General features: G+C 49.4%; 1 protein-coding gene across 2 annotated transcripts in view; it reads right to left on the reverse strand.

The window, feature by feature from the left end:
- pdgfd (platelet derived growth factor d) overlaps positions 1 to 25805 on the reverse strand; it is a 137836-nt gene that overhangs the window by 1731 nt on the left and 110300 nt on the right. For both annotated transcript variants that reach the window (XM_052505380.1, XM_052505364.1), the window contains exons 5-6: positions 23925 to 24132; positions 7808 to 8022 (exon numbers count right to left, since the gene is read on the reverse strand). In XM_052505380.1, coding sequence (XP_052361340.1) covers positions 7808 to 8022; positions 23925 to 24132 — 423 coding nt within the window. The remainder of the gene's footprint in view (positions 1 to 7807; positions 8023 to 23924; positions 24133 to 25805) is intronic.

Consider the following 25805-nt stretch of genomic DNA (forward strand, 5'->3'; position numbering starts at 1 on the left):
CCATCAGACTAAACAGCCATCGCAAACATAGAGAGGCTGCTGCCAACATGCAGAATCAAATCTCTAGTCACTTCAATAAATGGGCTTAATAGAGGTATCAATAGTCACCTTAAATAACACCACTTTAATAATGTTTACATATCTTACATTAGACATCTCATATGTATATACTGTATTCTATACCATCTACTGCATCTTGCCTATGCTGCCCGGCCATCGCTCATCCATATATTTATATGTACATATTCTTATTCATTCCTTACATTTATGTGTATAAGGTAGTTGTTGTGAAATTGTTAGATATTACTGCACGGTCGGAACTAGAAGCACAAACATTTCGCTACACTCGCATTAACATCTGCTAACCATGTGTAGGTGACCAATAACATTTGATTTGAGGTAAAGCAGACCTTGTGTACAGTGATCTTATTCTGGCAACGTGTTAAAGGGAAGTTACAGACACCAACACACAGTCATACAGACACACCACGGCACACACACACACCACGGCACACACACACACAGTCACACCACGGCACACACACATTCACACCACGGCACACACACACACACACACAGTCACACCACGGCACACACACACACACACAGTCACACCACGGCACACACACAGTCACACAGACACTCCACGGCACACACACACAGTCACGACACACACACAGTCACACAGACACACCCCGGCACACAGTCACACCACGGCACACACATAGTCACACAGACACACCACGGCACACACATAGTCACACAGACACACCCCGGACACACAGACACACAGGCACCACACACACACACACACACACACACACACACACAGTCACACCACGGCACACACACACAGTTACACAGACACACACACACACAGACACACCACGGCACACACACACACACACACAGTCACACCACGGCACACACACACACACACACAGTCACACCACGGCACACACACACAGTCACACCATGGCACACACACACACAGTCACACCACGGCACACACACACACACAGTCACACAGACACACCTCGGCACACACACAGTCACACAGACACACCACGGCACACACACAGTCACACAGACACGACACACACACACAGTCACACAGACACACCACGGCACACACGCAGTCACACAGTCACACAGACACACCCCGGCACAGACACACCCCGGCACAGACACACCCCGGCACACAGTCACACACCCCAGGACACAGAGACACACCCCGTCACACACACACACCCCGCCACACCACGGCACACAGACACACAACGGCACACAGACACACACCGGTACACCCCAAACTGGATTCCTGCAGCATAACCAGAGAAGCAGCATGAAGAGGCAGATGCTTCCAGACAACGAGTCCATGACAGAATGGAGAGAGAAGGCAAGGAGAGGTGTAAAGGAGGGAGAGAAAGACTGGTGCTGCAGTGCTGTCTTTACTGTGATTGTTGATGCAGTGCAAGGCCCACAGTCGCTCTCCCTCTCTCTGGGATTATACTGTAGCCGGGAGGCTGAGGGATTTTCCCTCTGGTTTATAATAAGAAACATGAAGTGTTCAGTGTCAGTGGGCCTGATAAATGTGTGTACAGTGTGTCTGTATAGTGTGTAGAGTGTCTGTATAGTGTGTACAGTGTGTCTGTACAGTGTGTAGAGTGTCTGTACAGTGTGTGGAGTGTGTCTGTACAGTGTGTCTGTACAGTGTGTAGAGTGTCTGTACAGTGTGTGGAGTGTGTCTGTACAGTGTGCATGTACAGTGTGTACAGGGTGTCTGTACAGTGTGTCTGTACAGTGTGTCTGTACAGTGTGTAGAGTGTCTGTACAGTGTGTAGAGTGTGGAGTGTGTCTGTACAGTGTGTAGAGTGTGTCTGTACAGTGTGGAGAGTGTGTCTGTACAGTGTGTCCAGTGTCTGTATAGTGTGTATGTACAGTGTGTCTGTAGAGTGTCTACAGTGTGTAGAGTGTATCTGTACAGTGTGTAGAGTGTGTCTGTACAAGGTCTACAGTGTGTACAGTGTGTCTGTACAGTGTGTACAGTGTGTCTGTACAGTGTGTACAGTGTGTCTACAGTGTGTAGAGTGTCTGTACAGTGTGTATAGTGTGTCTGTACAGTGTGTAGAGTGTCTGTACAGTGTGTAGAGTGTGTCTGTACAGTGTGTAGAGTGTGTCTGTACAGTGTGTAGAGTGTGTCTGTACAGTGTGGAGAGTGTCTGTACAGTGTGTCCAGTGTCTGTATAGTGTGTATGTACAGTGTGTCTGTAGAGTGTCTACAGTGTGTAGAGTGTGTCTGTACAGTGTGTACAGTGCGTCTACAGTGTGTAGAGTGTCTGTACAGTGTGTCTGTACAGTGTGTACAGTGTGTCTGTACAGTGAGTGTGTCTGTACAGTGTGTCTGTACAGCTGCATGCACAGCTGCAGGTACGGGCACAGGCACAGCTGCAGGTACAGCTACAGGTACAGGTACAGCTGCAGGTACAGCTACAGGTACAGGTACAGCTGCAGGCACAGCTACAGGCACATCTGCAGGTACAGGTACAGGCACATCTGCAGGTACAGGCACAGCTGCAGGTACAGGCACAGGTACAGGTACAGCTGCAGGTACAGCTACAGGTACAGGTACAGCTGCAGGCACAGCTACAGGCACATCTGCAGGTACAGGCACAGCTGCACATACAGGTACAGGCACATCTGCAGGTACAGGTACAGCTGCAGGCACAGCTACAGGCACATCTGCAGGTACAGGCACAGCTGCACATACAGGTACAGGCACATCTGCAGGTACAGGTACAGCTGCAGGCACAGCTACAGGCACATCTGCAGGTACAGGCACAGCTGCAGGTACAGGCACAGCTGCACATACAGGTACAGCTACAGGCACAGCAGCAGGTACAGGTACAGCTACAGGCACAGCTGCAGGTACAGGCACAGCTGCAGGTACAGGTATAGCGACAGGTACAAGTGCAGGCACAGGTACAGGCACAGCTGCAGGTAAAGGTTCAGGCACAGGTACAGCTGCAGGTACAGGTACAGCTGCAGGTACAAGTACAGGTAAAGCTGCAGGTACGGGTACAGGCACAGCTGCAGGTACAGGTACAGGTACAGCTACAGGCACAGCTGCAGGTACAGCTGCAGGTGAAGGTACAGGTGAATGTACAGGTACAGCTGCAGGTACAGGTACAGCTACAGGCAAAGCTGCAGGTACAGCTACAGGTGAAGCTGCAGGTACAGCTACAGGTGAAGGTACAAGTAAAGGTAAAGCTGCAGGTACAGGTGCAGGCACAGGTACAGGCACAGCTGCAGCTACAGGCACAGCTGCAGGTACAGCTACAGGTACAGGTGCAAGTACAGGCACAGCTGCAGGTACAGGTATAGCTACAGTACAGGTGCAGGCACAGCTGCAGGTACAGGTACAGGCACAGCTGCAGGTACAGGTACAGGCACAGCTGCAGATACAGATACAGCTGCAGGTACAAGTACGGGTACAGCTGCAGGTACAAGTACAGGTACAGGTGCATGCACAGCTGCAGGTACGGGCACAGGCACAGCTGCAGGTACAGCTACAGGCACAGCTGCAGGTACAGCTACAGGTGAAGGTACAGGTGCAGGCACAGCTACAGGTACAGGTGCAGCCACAGCTGCAGGTACAGGCACAGCTTCAGGTACAGGCACAGCTTCAGGTACAGGCACAGCTGCAGGTACAGTTGCAGGTACAAGTACAGCTGCAGGCACAGTTGCAGGTACAGGTACAGCTGCAGGTACAGGTGCAGGCACAGGTAAAGCTGCAGGTACGGGTACAGGCACAGCTGCAGGTACAGGTACAGGCAAAGCTGCAGGTACAGCTACAGGTGAAGGTACAGGTGCATGTACAGGTATACCTACAGGTACAGGTGCAGGCACAGCTGCAGGTACAGCTACAGGTACAGGTGCAGGCACAGCTGCAGGTACAGGTACATCTACAGGCACAGCTGCAGGTACAAGTACAGGTACAGGTACAGCTGCAGGTACAGGTTCAGCCACAGCTGCAGTTACAGGTACAGCTGCAGGTACAGGTACAGCTGCAGGTACAAGTACAGGTACAGCTGCAGGTACAGGTACAGCTGCAGGTACAGGTACAGCTGCAGGTACAGGTGCAGGCACAGCTGCAGGTACAGGCACAGCTGCAGGTACAGGTATACCTACAGGTACAGGTACAGGCACAGCTGCAGGTACAGGTATACCTACAGGTACAGGTGCAGGCACAGCTGCAGGTACTGGTACAGCTGCAGGTACAGGTATAAGTACAGGTACAGCTGCATGTACAGGTGCAGGTATAGGTACAGGTGCAGGCACAGCTGCAGGTACAGGCACAGCTGCAGGTTCAGGTACAGCTGCAGGTACAGGTGCAGCTGCAGGTACAGGTACAGGTACAGCTGCAGGGTCAGGTACAGCTGCAGGTACAGTTACAGCTGCATGTTCAGGTACAGCTGCAAGTACAGGTACAGTTGCAGCTACAAGTACAGGTACAGCTGGAGGTACAGGTGCAGGCACAGCTGCAGGTACAGGTACAGGCACAGCTGCAGGTAGAGCTGCAGGCACAGGTACAGGTACAGGTTCAGGCACAACTGCAGGTACAGGCACAGCTGCAGGTTCAGGCACAGCTGCAGGTACAGGCACAGTTGCAGGTACAGGTACAGGTACAGCTGCAGGTACAGGTATACCTACAGGTACAGGTACAGCTGCAGGTACAGGCACAGCTGCAGGTACAGGTATACCTACAGGTACAGGTGCAGGCACAGCTGCAGGTACAGCTACAGGTGCAGGCACAGCTACAGCTACAGGTGCAGGCACAGCTGCAGGTACAGCTACAGGTACAGGTGCAGGCACAGCTGCACGTACTGGTACAGCTGCAGGTACAGGTACAGCTGCAGGTACAGGTATACCTACAGGTACAGGTGCAGGCACAGCTGCAGGTACAGGTATACCTACAGGTACAGGTGCAGGCACAGCTGCAGGTACAGCTACAGGTACAGGTGCAGTCACAGCTGCACGTACTGGTACAGCTGCAGGTACAGGTACAAGTACAGGTACAGCTGCAGGTACAGGTACAGCTGCAGGTACAGGCACAGTTGCAGCTACAAGTACAGGTACAGCTGGAGGTACAGATGCAGGCACAGCTGCAGGTACAGGTACAGGCACAGCTGCAGGTAGAGCTGCAGGCACAGGTACAGGTACAGGTTCAGGCACAACTGCAGGTACAGGTACAGGCACAGCTGCAGGTTCAGGCACAGCTGCAGGTTCAGGCACAGCTGCAGGTACAGCTACAGGTACAGGTGCAGGCACAGCTGCACGTACTGGTACAGCTGCAGGTACAGGTACAGCTGCAGGTACAGGTATACCTACAGGTACAGGTGCAGGCACAGCTGCAGGTACAGGTATACCTACAGGTACAGGTGCAGGCACAGCTGCAGGTACAGCTACAGGTACAGGTGCAGTCACAGCTGCACGTACTGGTACAGCTGCAGGTACAGGTACAAGTACAGGTACAGCTGCAGGTACAGGTACAGCTGCAGGTACAGGCACAGTTGCAGCTACAAGTACAGGTACAGCTGGAGGTACAGATGCAGGCACAGCTGCAGGTACAGGTACAGGCACAGCTGCAGGTAGAGCTGCAGGCACAGGTACAGGTACAGGTTCAGGCACAGCTGCAGGTTCAGGCACAGCTGCAGGTTCAGGCACAGCTGCAGGTACAGGCACAGCTGCAGGTACAAGTACAGGTACAGGTATAGCTGCAGGTACAGGTACAGGTACAGGCACAGCTGCAGGTACAGGTACAGCTGCAGGCACAGTTGCAGGTACAGGTATGGTCCTTCTGTAGCTCAGTTGGTAGAGCATGGCGCTTGTAACGCCAGGGTAGTGGGTTCGATCCCCGGGACCCATACGTAGAATGTATGCACACATGACTGTAAGTCGCTTTGGATAAAAGCGTCTGCTAAATGGCATATATATATATACAGGTATAGCTGCAGGTACAGGTACAGCTGCAGGTACAGCTGCAGGTACAGGTACAGCTGCAGGTACAGTTGCAGGTACAGGTACAGCTGCAGGTACAGGCACAGCTGCAGGTACAGCTGCAGGTACAAGTACAGGTACAGGTACAGGTGCATGCACAGCTGCAGGTACAGGTGCAGGTACAGGCACAGTTGCAGCTACAAGTACAGGTACAGCTGGAGGTACAGGTGCAGGCACAGCTGCAGGTAGAGCTGCAGGCACAGGTACAGGTACAGGTTCAGGCACAACTGCAGGTACAGGTACAGGCACAGCTGCAGGTTCAGGCACAGCTGCAGGTACAGGCACAGTTGCAGGTACAAGTACAGGTACAGGTATAGCTGCAGGTACAGGTACAGGCACAGCTGCAGGTACAGGTACAGGCACAGCTGCAGGTACAGGTACAGGCACAGCTGCAGGTACAGGTATAGCTGCAGGTACAGGTACAGGTACAGTTGCAGGTACAGCTGCAGGTACAGGTACAGCTGCAGGTACAGCTGCAGGTACAGGTGCAGCTGCAGGTCCAGGTTCAGGCAAGGCTGCAAGTACAGGCACAGCTGCAGAAACAGCTACAGGCACAGCTGCAGGTACAGCTGCAGGTACAAGTACAGGTACAGGTGCATGCACAGCTGCAGGTACAGGTACAGGTGCAGGTACAGCTGCAGGTACAGGTACAGCTACAGGCACAGCTGCAGGTACAGCTACAGGTGAAGGTACAGGTACAGGTATAGCTACAGGTACAGGTGCAGGCACAGCTGCAGGTACAGGCACAGGTACAGCTGCAGGTACAGGTACAGCTGCAGGTACAGGTATAGCTACAGGTGCAGGCACAGCTGCAGGTACAGGTATAGCTACAGGTACAGGTGCAGGCACAGCTGCAGGTACAGTTGCAGGTACAGCTGCAGGTACAGTTGCAAGTACAGGTACAGCTGCAGGTACAGTTGCAGGTACAGGTGCAGGTACAGGCACAGTTGCAAGTACAGGCACAGCTGCAGAAACAGCTGCAGGTACAGGCACAGCTGCAGGTACAGCTGCAGGTACAAGTACAGGTACAGGTACAGGTGCATGCACAGCTGCAGGTACAGGTGCAGGTACAGGCACAGTTGCAGCTACAAGTACAGGTACAGCTGGAGGTACAGGTGCAGGCACAGCTGCAGGTAGAGCTGCAGGCACAGGTACAGGTACAGGTTCAGGCACAACTGCAGGTACAGGTACAGGCACAGCTGCAGGTTCAGGCACAGCTGCAGGTACAGGCACAGTTGCAGGTACAAGTACAGGTACAGGTATAGCTGCAGGTACAGGTACAGGCACAGCTGCAGGTACAGGTACAGGCACAGCTGCAGGTACAGGTATAGCTGCAGGTACAGGTACAGTTGCAGGTACAGCTGCAGGTACAGGTACAGCTGCAGGTACAGCTGCAGGTACAGGTGCAGCTGCAGGTCCAGGTTCAGGCAAGGCTGCAAGTACAGGCACAGCTGCAGAAACAGCTACAGGCACAGCTGCAGGTACAGCTGCAGGTACAAGTACAGGTACAGGTGCATGCACAGCTGCAGGTACAGGTGCAGGTACAGCTGCAGGCACAGCTGCAGGTACAGCTACAGGTGAAGGTACAGCTGCAGGTACAGGTATAGCTATAGCTACAGGTGCAGGCACAGCTACAGGTGCAGGCACAGCTGCAGGTACAGGCACAGCTGCAGGTACATCTGCAGGTACAGGCACAGCCGTACCACAGACATTCCTAATGTTACATAACAGGGCATGGTGTGTGTACCTCGTGTAGTTTGTCACTGGTCTTGGCCGGGCTGCAGGTACATCCGTTCCAGTTGTCTGTACCACAGGCACAGTTCCCCCCACAGCGCTGCACCAGTAGGCATCGTGGGAAGAACACGGCGTTGGTGGCCCTCAGCTCCTCCCTCAGGTTGACAGAGTAGTTCCGAGGTGTACAGCTGTAGTGCTTCACGTCATCATACAGACGGTCCAGGTCAACTATGGAGAGAGAGAGAGAGAGACAGAGACAGAGACAGAGAGAGAGAGAGAGAGAGAGAGAGAGAGAGAGAGAGAGAGAGAGAGAGAGAGAGAGAGAGAGAGAGAGAGACAGAGACAGAGACAGAGACAGAGACAGAGACAGAGACAGAGACAGAGACAGAGACAGAGAGAGACAGAGACAGAGACAGACAGAGACAGAGACAGAGACAGAGAGAGAGAGAGAGAGAGACAGAGAGAGAGAGAGAGACAGAGAGAGAGAGAGAGAGAGAGAGAGAGAGAGAGAGAGAGAGAGAGAGAGAGAGAGAGAGAGAGAGAGAGAGAGGAGAGAGAGAGAGAGAGAGAGAGAGAGAGAGAGAGAGAGAGAGAGAGAGAGAGAGAGAGAGAGAGAGAGAGAGAGAGAGAGAGGAGAGAGAGAGAGGGGAGAGAGAGGGGGAGAGAGAGGGGAGGGAGGAGAGAGAGGAGAGAGAGAGAGAGAGAAGGAAGGACGGAAGGTAGGGAGAGAGAGAGGGGGAGGGAGAGAGAAGGGAGGAAGAAAATCATTGATTGCTGATAGCAATTTGTATTCACAGTTAATACCTTTGAATTAACAGTCTTGACAACAATGTTTTATTTCAACTAAGTGAATGTAAATGAATTTAACTGAAAGTGAAGGGGATGGGGAGAATGGAAGGTGGGAGGGAATCTTAATGACATGGATAATCAAGACACTAATTGTTCAATAAAAATTCATCTTGATTATAGTTTCATTTAAGTGGTTCAATTGATTAGCAGGTTTGGTGCTTTAACTGTATATAAAGTATATATTTTCTAGCACTGAGGCATTTTCAGCTGCCGGACCAGACCAAGAATACATAGAAATAATAAGGAATATGGGAAGAACAGAGAAAGAGGTGTGTGTGTGTGTGTGTGTGTGTGTGTGTGTGTGTGTGTGTGTGTGTGTGTGTGTGTGTGTGTGTGTGTGTGTGTGCGTGCGAACACTGGACCCTCAGAGCTGCCCCTAGTGGAGAGTTTTGAAGACATCTCCTGACGTCCTGCGTACCTGGACGGACGTGGCTGTTGAGACGTCAGCTCTATGCTCCACAGATTGATGTTCTTAACGAGCTGACAGACCCTATACTGTCCTAATGCTGCATAACAGGGCAGGGGACGTGTGTGTGTTCTAGGAGAAGCAGTGTGATCTATGAAAGGCAGTGGTGTGGAACTCTGCTCTGATACTGGCTCTGAGAGAGCGCTCCAAACAGAATTAGTATGCCACTCCAACACTCCAGAGAAAATGAATAATGTGTGTGTGTGTGTGTAGATGTGTGTTTGTGAACACGTGTGTGTGCAGGTGGAAATTTTGTGTGTGTGTCTGTCTGTATGTGTGTGTGTGTCTGTATGTGTGTGTGTGTCTGTGTCTGTATGTGTGTGTCTGTGTCTGTATGTATGTACAGTGCCTTGCGAAAGTATTCGGCCCCCTTGAACTTTGCGACCTTTTGCCACATTTCAGGCTTCAAACATAAAGATATAAAACTGTATTTTTTTGTGAAGAATCAACAACAAGTGGGACACAATCATGAAGTGGAACGACATTTATTGGATATTTCAAACTTTTTTAACAAATCAAAAACTGAAAAATTGGGCGTGCAAAACTATTCAGCCCCCTTAAGTTAATACTTTGTAGCGCCACCTTTTGCTGCGATTACAGCTGTAAGTCGCTTGGCGTATGTCTCTATCAGTTTTGCACATCGAGAGACTGAATTTTTTTCCCCATTCCTCCTTGCAAAACAGCTCGAGCTCAGTGAGGTTGGATGGAGAGCATTTGTGAACAGCAGTTTTCAGTTCTTTCCACAGATTCTCGATTGGATTCAGGTCTGGACTTTGACTTGGCCATTCTAACACCTGGATATGTTTATTTTTGAACCATTCCATTGTAGATTTTGCTTTATGTTTTGGATCATTGTCTTGTTGGAAGACAAATCTCCGTCCCAGTCTCAGGTCTTTTGCAGACTCCATCAGGTTTTCTTCCAGAATGGTCCTGTATTTGGCTCCATCCATCCATCTTCCCATCAATTTTAACCATCTTCCCTGTCCCTGCTGAAGAAAAGCAGGCCCAAACCATGATGCTGCCACTACCATGTTTGACAGTGGGGATGGTGTGTTCAGGGTGATAGTTGTGTTGCTTTTACGCCAAACACAACGTTTTGCATTGTTGCCAAAAAGTTCAATTTTGGTTTCATCTGACCAGAGCACCTTCTTCCACATGTTTGGTGTGTCTCCCAGGTGGCTTGTGGCAAACTTTAAACAACACTTTTTATGGATATCTTTAAGAAATGGCTTTCTTCTTGACACTCTTCCATAAAGGCCAGATTTGTGCAATATACTGATTGTTGTCCTATGGACAGTCTCCCACCTCAGCTGTAGATCTCTGCAGTTCATCCAGAGTGATCATGGGCCTCTTGGCTGCATCTCTGATCAGTCTTCTCCTTGTATGAGCTGAACGTTTAGAGGGACGGCCAGGTCTTGGTAGATTTGCAGTGGTCTGATACTCCTTCCATTTCAATATTGTCGCTTGCACAGTGCTCCTTGAGATGTTTAAATCTTGGGAAATCTTTTTGTATCCAAATCCGGCTTTAAACTTCTTCACAACAGTATCTCGGACCTGCCTGGTGTGTTCCTTGTTCTTCATGATGCTCTTTGCGCTTTTAACGGACCTCTGAGACTATCACAGTGCAGGTGCATTTATACGGAGACTTGATTACACACAGGTGGATTGTATATTTATCATCATTAGTCATTTAGGTCAACATTGGATCATTCAGAGATCCTCACTGAACTTCTGGAGAGTTTGCTGCACTGAAAGTAAAGGGGCTGAATAATTTTGCACGGCCAATTTTTCAGTTTTTGATTTGTTAAAAAAGTTTGAAATATCCAATAAATGTCGTTCCACTTCATAATTGTGTCCCACTTGTTGTTGATTCTTCACAAAAAAATACAGTTTTATATCTTTATGTTTGAAGCCTGAAATGTGGAAAAAGGTCGCAAAGTTCAAGGGGGCTGAATACTTTAGCAAGGCACAGTATGTATGCATGTATGTTGGTAAAGTATGTATGTATGTATGTATGTATGTATGTATGTATGTATGTATGTATGTATGTGTGTATGTGTGCGTGAGTGTGTTTGATTGTGCATGTGTGTCTATGTGTGTGTCTGAATGTGTGAGTGTGTGTGTCTGTATGCGAGTGTTTGTCTTTATGTGTGAGTGAGTGTGTTTGATTGTGCATGTGTGTCTATGTGTGTGTCTGAATGTGTGAGCGTGTGTGTGTGTGTGCATGTGTGTCTGTATGTGTGTGTGTGACTGAATGTGTGAGTGTGGCAATGTGTGTGTGTGAGTCTGAATGTGTTAGTGTGTGTGTGTGTGTGTGTGTGTGTGTGTGTGTGTGTGTGTGTGTGTGTGTGTGTGTGTGTGTGTGTGTGTGTGTGTTTGTGGCAATGTGTGAGTGTGTGAGTCTGAATGTGTTAGTGTGTGTGTGTGTGTGTGTGTGTGTGTGTCTGTGCGTGTGTTTGTGTGAGTGTGTGTAGTGTCTGTCTGAGAGTCTGTCTGCAAGTGTGTGTGTCTGCAAGTGTGTGTGTCTGAATGTATGTGGCTGTGCCTGTCTTTCTGTCTGTGTGTGTGTCTATGGGTGTGTGTGTCTGAGTGTGTGAGTGTGTGTCTGTGTGAGTGTGTGTGTCTGTATGTGAGTGTTTGTCTTTATGTGTGAGTGTGTGTCTATATGTGTGTCTGTGAGTTTGTCTGTTTGTGTCTGAGTGCGTGTGTCTGAATGTGTAAGTGTGTGTGTGTGTGTGTGTGTGTGTGTCTGAATGTGTTAGTGTGTGTGTGTGTCTGAATGTGCAAGTGTCTGTGTGTGTGTGTTTGAGTGTGTGTGTCTGTGTGTCTGTGAGTGTGTGTGTGTGTATTGTGTGTCTGAATGTATGTCTGAATGTGTGTGTGTGTGTCTTTGAATGTCTCTGTGTGTGTTTGTGTGAGTGTGTGTCTGTGTATGCGTGTGTCTGTATGTGTGTGTATGTGCGTGTGTCCGTATGTATGTCTGAGTGTGTCTGTGTGAGTGTCAATGTGTCTGTATGTGTGTCTCTGTGTGTCTCTGTGTGTCTCTGTGTGTCTCTGTGTGTGTGTGTGTGTGTGTGTGTGTGTGTGTGTGTGTGTGTGTGTGTGTGTGTGTGTGTGTGTGTGTCTGAATGTGTGTGTGTGTCTGAATGTGTGTCTGTATGTGTGTGTCTGAATGTGTGTCTGTATGTGTGTGTCTGAATGTGTGTCTGTATGTGTGTGTGAGTTTGTCTGTGTATGTATGTATGTATTTACAGTTGAAGTCGGAAGTTTACATACACTTAGGTTGGAGTCGTTAAAACTCGATGTTCAACCACTTTAAATATTTATTGGAAACAAGCTATAATTTTGGCAAGTCGGTTAGGACACCTACTTCGTGCATGACACAAGTAATTGTTTACAGACAGATTATTTAATTTATCATTCACGTTATCACAATTACAGTGGGTCAGAAGTTTACATACACTAAGTTGACTGTGCCTTTAAACAGCTTCGAAAATTCCAGAAAATGATGTCATGGCTTTAGAAGCTTCTGATAGGCAAATTGACATTATTTGAGTCAATTGGAGGTGTACCTGTGGATGTATTTCAAGGCCTACCTTCAAACTCGGGTGCCTCTTTGCTTGACATCATGGGAAATCAGCCAAGACCTCAGAAGAAAAATTGTAGACCACCACAAGTCTGGTTAATACAATAGTATGCAAGTATAAACACCATGGGACCACGCAGCCGTCATACCGCTCAGGAAGGAGACGCGTTCTGTCTCCTAGAGATGAACGTACTTTGGTAATAAAAGTGCAAATCATTCCAAGAACTGCAGCAAAGGACCTCGTGCAGATGCTGGAGGAAACAGGTACAAAAGTATCTCGTACTTTTTGGAGAAATGTCCTCTGGAATGATGAAACAAGAATAGAACTGTTTGGCCATAATGACCATCGTTATGTATGGAGGAAAAAGGGGGAGGCTTGCAAGCCAAAGGACACCATCCCAACTGTAAAGCACAGTGGTGGCAGTATCATATTAAAAACTACACGATTTACACTTCACTAGAATTGTCTACTTGGAGGGCTGTTAGATTGTTTGGTGCAGGAGGGACTGGTGCACAAAATAGATGGCATCATGAGGAAGATAAATGATGTGGATATATTGAACGAACATCTCAAGACATCAGTCAGGAAGTTAAAGCTTGGTCACAAATGGGTCTTCCAAATGGACAATGACCCAAAGTTGTGGCAAAATTAAGGACAACAAAGTCAAGATATTGAGGTTGCCTTCACAAAGCCCTGATCTCAATCCTAAATGTGTGGGCAGAACTGAAAAAGCGTGCGAGAGCAAGGAGGCCTACAAACCTGACTCAGAAACACCAGCTCTGTCAGGAGGAATGGCCCAGAAATTCCCCATTTATTGTGGGAAGGTTGTGGAATACCCGAAACATTTCACCCAAGTTAAAAAATATTAAAGGCAATGCTACCAAAATGTAATTTGAGTGTATGTAAACTTCTGGGAATGTGATGAAATAAATAAAATCTGAAATAAATCATGCTCTACTATTATTCTGACATTTCACATTCTTAAAATAAAGTGTTGATCCTAATTGAGACAGTGAATTTTTACTAGGATTAAATGTCAGGAATTGTGAAAAACTGAGTTTAAACGTATTTGGCTAAGGTGTATGTAAACTTCCAACTTCAACTGTATGTGTGTATGTGTCAATGTGTGTGTGTGTGCGTTTGTGTGTGTCTGAATGTGTGTGTGTGTGTGTGTGTGTGTGTCTGAATGTGAGTGTGTGTAAGCAGGGTTACTGGGTTCGGTACACCAGGGAGAGATTGAGCTTTGCGTTCCTTGATTACATGGCTTGAGGAGAGGAATAAAGATTGTTTGTCCCCCAACACCTTCTTATTGAAAACAAAGGTGAGAGACGGGAGTGTGTGTGTGTATTTCTGTGTGTGTGCGTTAATGAAAACAAAGCTAGGTGCTGACTCGGGAACATTTCAGCTCGGCTGCACAGGTTGAATTTCCAATTAGAGTCTGATGTGGTATGGTCTATCAAAGACCTGCAGAAACCCTGCTAGTGCTGCAACACACACACACACACACACACACACACACACACACACACACACACACACACACACACACACACACACACACACACACACACACACACAACCTACAACTACAAACCCTGCTAGTGCTGCAACACACACACACACACACACACACACACACACACACACACACACACACCCCGCTAGTGCTGCAACACACACACACACACACACACTACAAACCCTGCAGTGCTGCAACACACACACACACACACACACACACACACACACACACACACACACACACACACACACACACACACACACACACACACACACACACACACACACACACACACACACACACACACACACACACACACACACAACCTACAACTACAAACCCTGCTAGTGCTGCAACACACACACACACACACAACCCAACACACACACACGTCAACCCAACACACACACACACACACACACACACACACACACCCACACAACCCAACACACACACACACACACGTCAACCCAACACACACACACACACACACACACACACACACACACACACACACACACACACACACACACACACACACACACACACACACACACACACACACACACACATCAACCCAACACACACGTCAACCCAACACGCATCAACCCAACACACGCACACCATCAACCCAACCCATGCACACCATCAACCCAACACACGCACACCATCAACCCAACCCATGCACACCATCAACCCAACACACCATCAACCCAACACACCATCAACCCAACACACCATCAACCCAACCCATGCACACCATCAACCCAACACACCATCAACCCAACCCATGCACACCATCAACCCAACACACCATCAACCCAACACACGCACACCATCAACCCAACCCATGCACACCATCAACCCAACCCATGCACACCATCAACCCAACCCATGCACACCATCAACCCAACACACCATCAACCCAACACACGCACACCATCAACCCAACACACCATCAACCCAACACACCATCAACCCAACACACGCACACCATCAACCCAACCCATGCACACCATCAACCCAACCCATGCACACCATCAACCCAACACACCATCAACCCAACACACCATCAACCCAACACACCATCAACCCAACACACCATCAACCCAACACACGCACACCATCAACCCAACCCATGCACACATCAACCCAACCCATGCACACCATCAACCCAACACACCATCAACCCAACACACGCACACATCAACCCAACCCATGCACACCATCAACCCAACACACCATCAACCCAACACACGCACACATCAACCCAACCCAACGCACGCACACATCAACCCAACCCAACGCACGCACACATCAACCCAACCCAACACACGCACACATCAACCCAACCCAACGCACGCACACATCAACCCAACCCAACACACGCACACATCAACCCAACCCAACACACATCAACCCAACACACGCACACATCAACCCAACACACGCACACATCAACCCAACGCACGCACACATCAACCCAACACACGCACACATCAACCCAACCCACATCAACCCAACACAACGCACACATCAACCCAACACACATCAACCCAACACACACATCAACCCAACACACATCAACCCAACACACACCAACCCAACACACATCAACCCAACACACATCAACCCAACCCAACACACGCACACATCAACCCAACACACGCACACATCAACCCAACACACGCACACATCAACCCAACACACGCACACATCAACCCAACGCACGCACACATCAACCCAACACACATCAACCCAACGCACGCACACATCAACCCAACGCACGCACACATCAACCCAACACACACGTCAACCCAACACACACGTCAACCCAACACACACGTCAACCCAACACACACGTCAACCCAACACACACGTCAACCCAACACACACATATGAGCTGCTGACAGTAGTAGGAGTCTTAGCCAAGCCCAACTATTTACTCAGGAACAGGAGATCCCTCAGGTGGAGAGAGAGAAAGACGGAAAGAGCGAGCGAGGCAGGGAAAGGAGAGAGAGTGTGTGTGTGGAAAAAAGAGAGGGAAGACGCAGAGGAGATAGGATGAAATAAAGGAGGGAAGACGCAGAGGAGATAGGATGAAATAAAGGAGGGAAGACGCAGAGGAGATAGGATGAAATAAAGGAGGGAAGACGCAGAGGAGATAGGATGAAATAAAGGAGGGAAGACGCAGAGGAGATAGGATGAAATAAAGGAGGGAAGACGCAGAAGATAGGATGAAATAAAGGAGGGAAGACGCAGAGGAGATAGGATGAAATAAAGGAGGGAAGACGCAGAGGAGATAGGATGAAATAAAGGAGGAAGACGCAGAGGAGATAGGATGAAATAAAGGAGGGAAGACGCAGAGGAGATAGGATGAAATAAAGGAGGGAAGACGCAGAGGAGATAGGATGAAATAAAGGAGGGAAGACGCAGAGGAGATAGGATGAAATAAAGGAGGGAAGACGCAGAGGAGATAGGATGAAATAAAGGAGGGAAGACGCAGAGGAGATAGGATGAAATAAAGGAGGGAAGACGCAGAGGAGATAGGATGAAATAAAGGAGGGAAGACGCAGAGGAGATAGGATGAAATAAAGGAGGGAAGAAGAGGGAGTAAATAATAAGGGATGAGGAGTCTAACAGAGTCTCAGTGTTGTGATGTGTCTGGTCCAGTCTGGTGAACACAGTCTCAGTGTTGTGATGTGTCTGGTCCAGTCTCAGTGTTGTGATGTGTCTGGTCCAGTCTCAGTGTTGTGATGTGTCTGGTCCAGTCTGGTGAACACAGTCTCAGTGTTGTGATGTGTCTGGTCCAGTCTCAGTGTTGTGATGTGTCTGGTCCAGTCTCAGTGTCTGGTCCAGTCTCAGTGTTGTGATGTGTCTGGTCCAGTCTCAGTGTTGTGATGTGTCTGGTCCAGTGTGTCTGGTCCAGTCTCAGTGTTGTGATGTGTCTGGTCCAGTCTCAGTGTTGTGATGTGTCTGGTCCAGTCTCAGTGTTGTGATGTGTCTGGTCCAGTCTCAGTGTTGTGATGTGTCTGGATCCAGTCTGGTCCAGTCTCAGTGTTGTGATGTGTCTGGTCCAGTCTGTTTAACAGTCTCAGTGTTGTGATGTGTCTGGTCAGTCTGTTGTGATGTGTTGTGATGTGTCTGGTCTGGTCCAGTCTCAGTGTTGTGATGTGTCTGGTCCAGTCTGTTTAACAGAGTCTGGTCAGTGTTGTGATGTGTCTGGTCCAGTCTCAGTGTTGTGATGTGTCTGGTCCAGTCTGTTTAACAGAGTCTCAGTGTTGTGATGTGTCTGGTCTGGTCAGTCTCAGTGTTGTGATGTGTCTGGTCCAGTCTGTTTAACAGAGTCTCAGTGTTGTGATGTGTCTGGTCCAGTCTGTCCAGTCTCAGTGTTGTGATGTGTCTGGTCCAGTCTGTTTGAACACAGTCTCAGTGTTGTGATGTGTCTGGTCCAGTCTCAGTGTCTGAACACAGTCTTGTTGTGATGTGTCTGGTCCAGTCAGAGTCTCAGTGTTGTGATGTGTCTGGTCCAGTCTGGTCCAGTCTCAGTGTTGTGACAGAGTCTCAGTGTTGTGATGTGTCTGGTCCAGTCTGGTGAACACAGTCTCAGTGTTGTGATGTGTCTGGTCCAGTCTGTTTAACACAGTCTCAGTGTTGTGATGTGGTCTGGTCCAGTCTCAGTGTTGTGTGTCTGGTCCAGTCTGGTCTGGTCAGTCTCACAGTGTCTGGTCCAGTCTCAGTGTTGTGATGTGTCTGGTCCAGTCTCAGTGTGTGAACACAGTCTCAGTGTTGTGATGTGTCTGGTCCAGTCTGGTGAACACAGTCTCAGTGTTGTGATGTGTCTGGTCTCAGTCGTGATGTCTCAGTGTTGTGATGTGTCTGGTCCAGTCTGGTGAACACAGTCTCAGTGTTGTGATGTGTCTGGTCCAGTCTGTTTGAACACCAGTCTCAGTGTTGTGATGTGTCTGGTCCAGTCTGGTGAACACAGTCTCAGTGTTGTGATGTGTCTGGTCCAGTCTGGTCCAGTCTCAGTGAACACAGTCTCAGTGTTGTGATGTGTCTGGTCCAGTCTGTGTTGAACTCAGTGTTGTGATGTGTCAGTCTCAGTGTTGTGATGTGTCTGGTCCAGTCTGGTGAACACAGTCTCAGTGTTGTGATGTGTCTGGTCCAGTCTGGTGAACACAGTCTCAGTGTTGTGATGTGTCTGGTCCAGTCTGTGTTGTGATGTGTCTGTCCAGTCTGGTGAACACAGTCTCAGTGTTGTGATGTGTCTGGTCCAGTCTGTTTAACAGTCAGTCTCAGTGTTGTGATGTGTCTGGTCCAGTCTGGTGAACACAGTCTCAGTGTTGTGATGTGTCTGGTCCAGTCTGTTTAACAGAGTCTGGTCAGTGTTGTGATGTGTCTGGTCCAGTGTTGTGATGTGTCTGGTCCAGTCTGGTGAACACAGTCTCAGTGTTGTGATGTGTCTGGTCCAGTCTGTTTAACAGAGTCTCAGTGTTGTGATGTGTCTGGTCCAGTCTGGTGAACTCACAGTCTCAGTGTTCTCAGTGATGTGTCTGGTCCAGTCTGGTGTGATGTGTCTGGTCAGTCTCAGTGTTGTGATGTGTCTGGTCCAGTCTGGTGAACACAGTCTCAGTGTTGTGATGTGTCTGGTCCAGTCTCAGTGTTGTGATGTGTCTGGTCCAGTCTCAGTTGTGTGTGTCTGGTCCAGTCTGGTCCAGTCTCAACACAGTCTCAGTGTTGTGATGTGTCTGGTCCAGTCTCAGTCTCAGTGTGTGATGTGTCTGGTCCAGTCTGGTGAACAGAGTCTCAGTGTTGTGATGTGTCTGGTCCAGTCTGGTGAACACAGTCTCAGTGTTGTGATGTGTCTGGTCCAGTCTCAGTGTTGTGACACAGTCTCAGTGTTGTGATGTGATGTGTCTGGTCCAGTCTGGTGAACACAGTCTCAGTGTTGTGATGTGTCTGGTCCAGTCTGGTGAACACAGTCTCAGTGTTGTGATGTGTCTGGTCCAGTCTGTGTTGTGACACAGTCTCAGTGTTGTGATGTGTCTGGTCCAGTCTGTTTAACACAGTCTCAGTGTTGTGATGTGTCTGGTCCAGTCTGGTGAACACCAGTCTCAGTGTTGTGATGTGTCTGGTCCAGTCAGAACACAGTCTCAGTGTTGTGATGTGTCTGGTCCAACAGAGTCTCAGTGTTGTGATGTGTCTGGTCCAGTCTGGTGAACACAGTCTCAGTGTTGTGATGTGTCTGGTCCAGTCTGTTTAACAGAGTCTCAGTGTTGTGATGTGTCTGGTCCAGTCTGGTGAACAGTCTCAGTGTTGTGATGTGTCTGGTCCAGTCTGTCACAGTCAGTGTTGTGATGTGTCTGGTCCAGTCTGTGTTGTGATGTGTCTGGTCCAGTCTGGTGAAGTCTCAGTGTTGTGATGTGTCTGGTCCAGTCTGGTGAACACAGTCTCAGTGTTGTGATGTGTCTGGTCCAGTCTGGTTAACAGAGTCTCAGTGTTGTGATGTGTCTGGTCCAGTCTGGTGAACACAGTCTCAGTGTTGTGATGTGTCTGGTCCAGTCTGTTTAACAGAGTCTCAGTGTTGTGATGTGTCTGGTCCAGTCTGGTGAACACAGTCTCAGTGTTGTGATGTGTCTGGTCCAGTCTGGTCCAGTCTGGTGAACACAGTCTCAGTGTTGTGATGTGTCTGGTCCAGTCTGTTTAACAGAGTCTCAGTGTTGTGATGTGTCTGGTCCAGTCTGGTGAACACAGTCTCAGTGTTGTGATGTGTCTGGTCCAGTCTGGTGAACACAGTCTCAGTGTTGTGATGTGTCTGGTCCAGTCTGGTGAACACAGTCTCAGTGTTGTGATGTGTCTGGTCCAGTCTGGTGAACACAGTCTCAGTGTTGTGATGTGTCTGGTCCAGTCTGGTGAACACAGTCTCAGTGTTGTGATGTGTCTGGTCCAGTCTGGTGAACAGTCTCAGTGTTGTGATGTGTCTGGTCCAGTCTGGTGAACACAGTCTCAGTGTTGTGATGTGTCTGGTCCAGTCTGGTGAACACAGTCTCAGTGTTGTGATGTGTCTGGTCCAGTCTGGTGAACACAGTCTCAGTGTTGTGATGTGTCTGGTCCAGTCTCAGTGTTGTGATGTGTCTGGTCCAGTCTGGTGAACACAGTCTCAGTGTTGTGATGTGTCTGGTCCAGTCTGGTGAACACAGTCTCAGTGTTGTGATGTGTCTGGTCCAGTCTGTTTAACAGAGTCTCAGTGTTGTGATGTGTCTGGTCCAGTCTGTTTAACACAGTCTCAGTGTTGTGATGTGTCTGGTCCAGTCTGTTTAACAGAGTCTCAGTGTTGTGATGTGTCTGGTCCAGTCTGTTTAACACAGTCTCAGTGTTGTGATGTGTCTGGTCCAGTCTGGTGAACACAGTCTCAGTGTTGTGATGTGTCTGGTCCAGTCTGTTTAACAGAGTCTCAGTGTTGTGATGTGTCTGGTCCAGTCTGTTTAACAGAGTCTCAGTGTTGTGATGTGTCTGGTCCAGTCTGTTTAACAGAGTCTCAGTGTTGTGATGTGTCTGGTCCAGTCTGTTTAACAGAGTCTCAGTGTTGTGATGTGTCTGGTCCAGTCTGGTGAACACAGTCTCAGTGTTGTGATGTGTCTGGTCCAGTCTGGTGAACACAGTCTCAGTGTTGTGATGTGTCTGGTCCAGTCTGGTGAGTCTCAGTGTTGTGATGTGTCTGGTCCAGTCTGTTTAACAACACAGTCTCAGTGTTGTGATGTGTCTGGTCCAGTCTCAGTGTTGTGATGTGTCTGGTCCACTGGTGAACACAGTCTCAGTGTTGTGATGTGTCTGGTCCAGTCTGGAACACAGTCTCAGTGTTGTGATGTGTCTGGTCCAGTCTGGTGAACACAGTCTCAGTGTTGTGATGTGTCTGGTCCAGTCTGGTTAACACAGTCTCAGTGTTGTGATGTGTCTGGTCCAGTCTGAACACAGTCAGTGTTGTGATGTGTCTGGTCCAGTCTGTTTAACACAGTCCAGTGTTGTGATGTGTCTGGTCCAGTCTGAGGAAAGAGTCACCTGTGTCTGGTCCAGTCCACAGTCTCAGTGTTGTGATGTCTGGTCCAGTCTGTTTAACAGAGTCTCAGTGTTGTGATGTGTCCCAGTCTGTTTAACAGAGTCTCAGTGTTGTGATGTGTCTGGTCCCAACAGAGTCTCAGTGTTGTGATGTGTCTGGTCCCTCCACCACTGGTCCAGTCACCCCCCAGTCCCATCCTGTTGTGATGTGTCTCCCTCCACCACTGGTCCAGTCTCACCCCTCCCATCTCAGTGTTGTGATGTGTCCCAGTCTGGTGAACACAGTCAGTCTGGTCCAGTCCACCTCAGTGTTGTGATGTGTCTGGTCATCCCTCCTGGTCCAGTCCACAGTCCAGTGGTGTGATGTGTCTCCCCACCTCACAGTCCTCCACCACACTCACCCCCTCCCATCCAGCAACAGAAACACAACCTCTCCCTCCACCACACTCACCCCCTCCCATCCTCTCCCTCCACCACACTCACCCCCTCCCATCCTCTCCCTCCACCACAGTCACCCCCCTCCCATCCTCTCCCTCCACCACACTCACCCCCTCCCATCCTCTCCCTCCACCACACTCACCCCCTCCCATCCTCTCCCTCCACCACACTCACCCCCTCCCATCCTCTCCCTCCACCACACTCACCCCCTCCCATCCTCTCCCTCCACCACACTCACCCCCTCCCATCCTCTCCCTCCACCACACTCACCCCCCTCCCATCCTCTCCCTCCACCACACTCACCCCCCTCCCATCCTCTCCCTCCACCACACTCACCCCCCTCCCATCCTCTCCCTCCACCACACTCACCCCCTCCCATCCTCTCCCTCCACCACACTCACCCCCTCCCATCCTCTCCCTCCACCACACTCACCCCCTCCCATCCTCTCCCTCCACCACACTCACCCCCTCCCATCCTCTCCCTCCACCACACTCACCCCCTCCCATCCTCTCCCTCCACCACACTCACCCCCTCCCATCCTCTCCCTCCACCACACCCACCCCCTCCCATCCTCTCCCTCCACCACACTCACCCCTCCCATCCTCTCCCTCCACCACACTCACCCCCTCCCATCCTCTCCCTCCACCATACTCACCCCCTCCCATCCTCTCCCTCCACCACACACTTACCCCCTCCCATCCTCTCCCTCCACCACACTCACCCCCCTCCCATCCTCTCCCTCCACCACACACTCACCCCACTTCCAACCTCACACACTTTCCCCTCCACCACACAAACACACCTTCCCCTCCACCACACACTCACCCTACTTCCAACCTCACACACCTTCCCCTCCAGAACACACTCACCCCACTCCCAACATCACACACTTTCCCCTCCACCACACACTCACACCTTCCCCTCCACCACACACTCACACCTTCCCCTCCACCACACACTCACACCGTCCCCTCCACCACACACTCACACCGTCCCCTCCACCACACAAACACACCTTCCCCTCCAGAACACACTCACCCCACTCCCAACATCACACACTTTCCCCTCCACCACACACTCACACCTTCCCCTCCACCACACACTCACACCGTCCCCTCCACCACACAAACACACCTTCCCCTCCACCACACACTCACCCTACTCCCAACCTCACACACCTTCCCCTCCACCACACACACACACACACCTTCCCCTCCACCACACTCACCCTACTCCCAACCTCCCACACCTTCCCCTCCACCACACACACACACACCTTCCCCTCCACCACACACACACACCTTCCCCTCCACCACACACTCACCCTACTCCCAACCTCACACACCTTCCCCTCCACCACACACACACACACACTCACCCTACTCCCAACCTCCCACACCTTCCCCTCCACCACACACACACACACCTTCCCCTCCACCACACACACACACCTTCCCCTCCACCACACACTCACCCTACCCCCAACCTCACACACCTCCCCCTCCACCACACACACACACACACACACACACACACACACACACACACACACACACACACACACACACACACACACACACACACACACACACCTTCCCCTCCACCACACTCACCCTACTCCCACACACACACACCTTCCCCTCCACCACACACACACACCTTCCCCTCCACCACACACTCACACCTTCCCCTCCACCACACACACACACCTTCCCCTCCACCACACACACACACCTTCCCCTCCACCACACACACACACCTTCCCCTCCACCACACACTCACCCTACTCCCAACCTCACACACCTTCCCCTCCACCACACACTCGCTCTAGTCCCAACCTCACACACGCTGGGCGTCAAGCCCCAGTCTCTCTATAAGAGCTGGGAGAATATTGAACTTCTCTCATTTCCCCCAGGGTCACCTTGAAAGTTTTCTACTGGCTGACTAACAAACTCACACACAGTCTTGGTGTGAGGGAAGGAGGAAGGCTGAAGTATTTGCTATCAAGGTCTCCCTTCACTGAAGAACAGACCACAATATGTTCTCGTTTGAAATTACTTTTCCTTGTGTGTGTGTGTGTGTGTGTGTGTGTGTGTGTGTGTGTGTGTGTGTGTGTGTGTGTGTGTGTGTGTGTGTGTGTGTGTGTGTGTGTGTGTTTGCCTGTGTTTGCCTGTGTGTGTATGTGTGTGTGCCTGTGTATGTTATTACTCTTGTTCTGTCTGTTGTGCTGGTAGGCCCGGGGTCTGTACATTGCTGTCTCTCTGTACAAGCTGTCCAGGTCCTGTCTCCAGCTGTCAGGGTTGAGGTGGCGGAGGAGCTGCTCCACTGTGTTGAAGGCTGCTATGGTCTGGTCCAACGCTGCTGCTGTCAGAGGAACATCAGTCACCACTGGGGCCAACAGCGACGGAGCATCATCCTGGAGGAGGGAGGCCAGAAGTTTGAAGCGGGTATTTAAGGTCCTCTTTAGTCTTTTTGAGAGTTCTAGTGTGTGTGTGTGTGTGTGTGTGTGTATGTGTGTGTGTGTAAACGTGACATAAATGTGTGTCTGTCTATGGACTGACCTGCCCTCTGAACTGTGACCGTGACCTTTAAATCAGCCTAATGCCTGGGCACTAGAGCTCTCTATCTCCATGCTGGGACAAGGAGTTTATCCCGCTTCTGATCAGGAGGGTTAGAGGGTCTGACTCAGGGGTCTGAGGCTCCAGGGGCCTTAACTTCTTCGATATAGGGGGCGCTCTTTGAATTTTTGGATGAAAAACGTTCCCGTTTTAAACAAGATATTTTGTCACGAAAAGATGCTCGACTATGCATATAATTGACAGCTTTGGAAAGAAAACACTCTGACGTTTCCAAAACTGCAAAGATATTGTCTGTGAGTGCCACAGAACTGATGTTACAGAAAAAACCCAGATAAAAATACAATCAGGAAGTGCCGCATTTTTTGAAACCGCCTCATGGCAATGACCTTATATGGCTGTGGAGGAGCTAGGAGTCAGCTTACCTTTTCCACGTTTTCCCCAAGATGTCTGCAGCATTGTGACGTATTTGTAGGCATACCATTGGAAGATTGACCCTAAGAGACGACATTTACCAGGTGGTCGCTTGGTGTCCTCCGTTGCAATTATTGCGTAATCTCCAGTTGCAAGTACTTTTCCGTTTGCTACTGAGGAGAAACCCAACTGCCACGAAGGATTTATCATCGAATAGATATGTGAAAAACACCTTGAGGATGATTCTAAACAATGTTTGCTATGTTTCTGTCAATATTATGGAGTTCATTTGGAAAAAAGTTTGGGGTTGTAGTGAATTAATTATTTTTTTTTTCTTAGCCAAAAGTGATGAACAAAACGGAGCGATTTCTCCTACACAAATAATATTTTTCGAAAAAATGAACATTTGCTATCTAACTGAGAGTCTCAAAGTTCTTCAAAGGTAAATTATTTTATTTGAATGCTTTTCTTGTTTTTGTGAAAATGTTGCCTGCTGAATGCTAGGCTTAACGCTATGCTAGGCTATCAATACTCTTACACAAATGCTTGTGTCGCTTTGGTTGAAAAGCATATTTTGAAAATCTGAGATGACAGTGTTGTTAACAAAAGGCTAAGCTTGTGTTTCAATATATTTATTTCATTTCATTTGCGATTTTCATGAATAGAAAAAGTTGCGTTATGCTAATGCATTATAGTGGAACAAACGTGACGTTTTTCGCCTACAAAAATATTATTTTTGGAAAAAAGGAACATTTGCTATCTAACTGGGAGTCTTCTGAGTGAAAGCATCTGAAGTTCTTCAAAGGTAAATGATTTAATTTAGTTGCTTTTCTTATTTTTGTGAAAATGTTGCCTGCTGCCAGCACAGCCTAGCATAGCATTATGCCATGCTAAACAAGGCTAAGCATGTGTTTGAATATATTTATTTAATTTCATTTGCGATTTTCATGAAATGGAAACGTTGCGTTATGGTAATGTGCTTGAGGCTATGATTACGCTCCCGGATACGGGATTGCTCGTCGCTAGAGATTAATGAGACTCGCCTCCGGTCAGTCCCTCTCTTACCCTGAGCGTGCGTGCGTGTGCGTGCGTGTGCGTG

The sequence above is a fragment of the Oncorhynchus keta genome, chromosome 1 (genome assembly GCF_023373465.1).
Source record: "Oncorhynchus keta strain PuntledgeMale-10-30-2019 chromosome 1, Oket_V2, whole genome shotgun sequence".
Taxonomy (NCBI): Eukaryota; Metazoa; Chordata; class Actinopteri; order Salmoniformes; family Salmonidae; genus Oncorhynchus; species Oncorhynchus keta.